The sequence below is a fragment of the Nematolebias whitei genome, chromosome 24 (genome assembly GCF_014905685.2).
Source record: "Nematolebias whitei isolate Nwh7 chromosome 24, NemWhi1, whole genome shotgun sequence".
Classification (NCBI taxonomy): domain Eukaryota; kingdom Metazoa; phylum Chordata; class Actinopteri; order Cyprinodontiformes; family Rivulidae; genus Nematolebias; species Nematolebias whitei.
Window position 1 is genome coordinate 294,142 of NC_056521.1, and position 4,495 is coordinate 298,636.

The window sequence follows — 4,495 nt, forward strand, 5'->3', positions numbered from 1 at the left end:
GGGGGGGGGCATGGGTCGCCGGCCGGACCTGTGGGCTCGTCGCTGCAGCTTCCTGGAGGCTCTGCATTGTGGTGGCTGGGGTCACCCGGTTCTTTCCTCTGCTCCTCTCTGGGGGGGTGCGGTTCTCCCTGTTGGGAGACTCCTGGGGCTCCGGGCCTGTGGGCCGCTGTGTGTCTGTGGCTCCGGTCCTCCCTATGTTGCCATTGTGTGCTGGGGGGACGGGTCTGTGGGCCCCCGCGTCCACTATTGGGCATTCTTTTGGAGAAATCTGGTGGTGGCGGGCGTGCTTGCGCGGGTGTTTGGATTCAGGTGCTTTGACAGATGCATGCTAGGTTGGGTAGTGGTGGAGGCTAGATGATTCCTTGTGCCATGTCGAATGTTTCATGGTGATATTGTGGGTGGCATTCTGCTGTGCATGTTGTTTTGTCATGGTGGTCTCTCGTCTTATCTATTTCTCTTTTATTATTTCATTATTCTTCTTTCTTCTCTCTTTAAAAAAAAAAATAAAAAAATTGATTGATGATGATAAGTTCATTGAAACACTTCACAATGTTTCTACACTTAAACTGAGCTCAAAAAAAAAAAAAAAAGATAATGTGGTCGACATTTCACTGTTATTTGCTCCAAAGCCTTCGAGCATGAGCTATTTACATCAGTACAGTTTGTGCACCAACTTTTACTCACGTAAATGCACACTCCGCCTCCCCGTGATTTCCTCGTTAGCTCGCTGCAGTGGTCCACTCAAAAAAATAAAGTCTGTCATCCAGCTGAAAGACCGTTTCCAGCATTTCACTTGTAATCCATGTTTCTGTGAGGCAAAGCACCGCACACTTCATCATCTCCTCTGAGGCGCCCGCTCTCAGACGAAGCAAATCCATCTTGTTGTCCAACGAGAGGACGTTCAACACAAAGAGAGATGGGAGTTCTCCGGCTTTAGCGTTAGCTCGTAGCCTCACCATACCCTCACCCCGCCAGGCGTACTCTCTTTTTAAGCCGGGAGCAGCGCTTCCTCTTCTGCCTGTTGGAGCGCCTCTGCCAAGCGTAGTTTTGAGTTTGTTGCTGATTTCTGCTATATTTCGTGGCAAATCCGCTCCTATTCTCATCAGTTCGGTTCGGCTATCGTTCACACGCATAAATCATGCGGAGTCAGGCACAGAGTCAATATCAAAACTTCTAAAAACTGGGATGGTCCCGGGAGCCTGTGAAGCTGCAACTGCTCTGAGTGCGGCCATCTTGGCATTTTTCGTCTTGGCATCTCCCGGATGAGTCTGTGTGTGGTGGTTGTTGAAGCTGTGACTCCAACTCATTCCACTCTTTCTGGATCTCTGACAGATTCTGGATCTTCTCTGTTTGATGATCCACTGAAGCCCACGGTCATCTCTTTTGCTGGTGGATCTTCTCCTGCCACAGTTTGAATCCTTCCACTATCTTTCCATTGATGTGATTGGACACAGCGCTCTATGAACAGCCAGCCTCCTTAGCTATGAACTGTTGTGTCTTACCGATCCTATGGAGGGTCTCAATGATGGTCTTCTGGACAGATGTTCTGTCTGCAGTCTTCACCATATTGAACTGAACTGAGACAATTTAATGACACCTGGGGAAACGTGTGCAGGTGCTTTGAGTTTAGTAGATGATTAGTGTCACACTCAGTTTAAAACATTCATGTCCTGCAACATTTGGACTGATGTCTTCACAGTATTATAATTGTTTTTTAAATCCTGTTTTAGTGGGTTTCATGAGCTGGAAGTCCAAGTTATGTAAAAATAAACTAATACTTGAAATAGTTTAAACTGTGGGCCCTGAATCTATCGTCTATTAAAGATGAACTTTTTGAATGAATTATGGAAGTTAACCAACTTTTCCATGGTATTTAATTTTTTTGGAAAGTGTCTGTAAAAGAGTTTTTGTGTGAGCCAGTGACAAGGCGCCTGCAGCACAACGTGATGATGTCACACACGCCTACCTGATCTGATCAGAGGAAGAAGTCAGAATGTCGGTGGTGTGGAAGGTTTTTTGTTGTGGATATTGGACTCTGAAGATTTTTGGACTATGTTGAGCCTCGCTACGTCTGTCCTTCATGCACAGGATCCCAGACTGCAGCTATAGGAACCTGGAACAAACCTCCACAGGTGGGACGGCATCGCAGGTGATCAATGCTAATAAACATTTAACAGTTTTTATTTAATAGAAGTTAAAGTGCTACGCATCTCAAATGGCTGTTCCTGAACAGAAGTCCCCAGCTGTTGCAGTTTTTGTAGCTAATAAGCCTAAATGAGAGGGCTGTGTTCTGACAAGGGAACGTACATTAAAAATAAGAGGGATCAGCCTAAGAGGCAACGTTGAGCTTCCCTAATTAAAAGCATGCATCCATCAGACATCATGTAGGAGCTGTTCAAGTTCTAAGAATAGAAACAACGGAGAAAGGTTCACGAGGACTTTATTTCCATCTTTGATGAAATAAGGCTTGATCAGCATCGAGCACCTTACATCAACACGAGTTCCTATGGGATATTTAGGTTTTAGTCAAAGCTTTATTCTGAAATGATACGTGTTCGGTCTACTCCGAACCAGGACCAGGACGAAACTAGTGGACCACTGAAAGGCTGCAAGGCAAGACATGGACTTTAGCACTTTGCATGATGACATCGCCTCCTCACTTTGGTATTGCATTTATACATGACATTCTTCTGCAAAGAAACAAAATGTACATCTGCATAAATAGAAAAGTCTTCCCCCATCTTTAAATGGTTACAACATTCAGAGTTGCAGCACGACGCCGACACAGATCCAGCACAAAGGAAAAGAAACGTTCCACCGTTGGCACCGTCCCTCACAGCAGCGCAGGCGTCCAGCAGGCTGGACACACACGTTCAAGGCAAAACAAAAACAGAAGGTCTAAAAAGGCAGAAGTTGTAAAACCCGTCACAAATTTAAGTGATTAAGAAAAACCTGATTGTGCGATGAGAAACCAAAGACGAACAAGAGGAAAGAAGTTCCCTGGAGTGCAACGTTTCAATCATTAATCACGTGTGCATTCATCTACAACCAACAGCAGCAAGGCAGCGGCGCGGGGACGAGCACATGGACGCACGGGGGATGGACGGCGTCCCGTGCCTTGAGGACAAGTCTTTTAGTGGAATAAATAGATTTACTGGCCCGACGTTACAGTCGAAGGCTAGAAGAAGGCGTGGAAGCTAGAGATGAAAGCAGATTACACGTGGGTCCCTCCACAACATTCCTGTGATTCGTTCAACACTAGTAGCGCTTGGACAACCTTTCCCCTCACTGATGGACGACTGCTACTATAGGCGGGCGGGGGAGGGGTTAACTTAGGGGTCCTAATGGCGGTCATGAATCCCTAACGTTAATCTTGATGTCAAAGCGTCCCTGGTAGCGGTCCTTCTCGTTGTAGTCGATGTTCTGTCCAAACACTTTGCACTCAATGCGCAGTTCGGTGTTCCGGGTCAAGTTGGTGAACTGCAGAGCCACCAGCGGCTGCAGGTAGTGGAGGTGCAGCCGCTTCCCGTAGTACGGGTAGTACTGCAGGGGGAAGCCACCCCCAATCCCGTAGTACTTGATCTCTCCAATTTTATCTGCATCCTCCTCTTTCTGAAAAATAAACACAGTTATTGAGCACGCACACAACGTGGACGAGACGCGCGCACGTCGGCACATGCGGTCCAAACAGAAGAGGACGGTGTCCTGTACCTTGTGGGTGCAGAACAGAGGGACCACATTGGGCTGCACCTTCGGCTGAGCCTCTTCAGGGATGCTCTCGTTGGAGGCGGGAGGCTGGGGGGGAAGAAGACAGACGTGGGTCAGGCAGAACCCCACACACTGATGGTCTCAGGGGGGACCATGAGGACCATCGCGAAGGGGGTAAGAACAAGAACTCTCTCTCTCCCCCCCAGGGACAGTTTAGAGTTACCAGTGAGTCCAACATGCATGTTTTTAGTCTGTGGGAGGAAAAACACGCAGCACGGAGAGAATGTGCAAACTCCACCCAGAAAGGCCCCCAGACCGGGATTTGAACCAGGGACCTGCTCGCTGAGAGGCAGCAGCTGAACCAACTGCACCACCGTGCTGCCCCTCGGTGAACTTCCTGGTGATAGACGGATGAGAAACGTCTCCTCTCTGGCAGGTGGAGCAGCAGGTGGAGCAGCTCACCTGTAGACACACTGGGCCTGAAACAACTCCTGGAGACAGCTGGATCTCTGACCTGCCCCATGAGCACCACGCTTGCTGCCAGGTCACTTTAGGTCAAAGGTCACCCATGAGTTTGGCAGTGAGTAGCTGGTTAGAGATCCAGACAGGTTTGACCTTCAGGACCTTGTGGTGTTCAACACCTTCCCAACAGTTGCAGCTCCATGTCCCCGACAAAAACAGACACTGCTCCAAGAAGCTCACAGCAACACACACGTCCTGTGGGACACCCAGTGGAGGTTCCTCTGGAGGTCCCACTGGGGGTCCCACGTCCAGTGGGCCCTCCAGT

General features: G+C 48.7%; 1 protein-coding gene across 1 annotated transcript in view; it reads right to left on the minus strand.

Moving 5' to 3' along the window:
- Positions 1-2,423: 2,423 nt before the first annotated feature.
- atp1b1b (ATPase Na+/K+ transporting subunit beta 1b) overlaps positions 2,424-4,495 on the minus strand; it is a 5,187-nt gene continuing 3,115 nt past the window's right edge. Inside the window, exons 5-6 of the mRNA XM_037696841.1 lie at positions 3,712-3,795; positions 2,424-3,612 (exon numbers count right to left, since the gene is read on the minus strand). Coding sequence (XP_037552769.1) covers positions 3,352-3,612; positions 3,712-3,795 — 345 coding nt within the window. The 3' untranslated portion in view covers positions 2,424-3,351. The remainder of the gene's footprint in view (positions 3,613-3,711; positions 3,796-4,495) is intronic.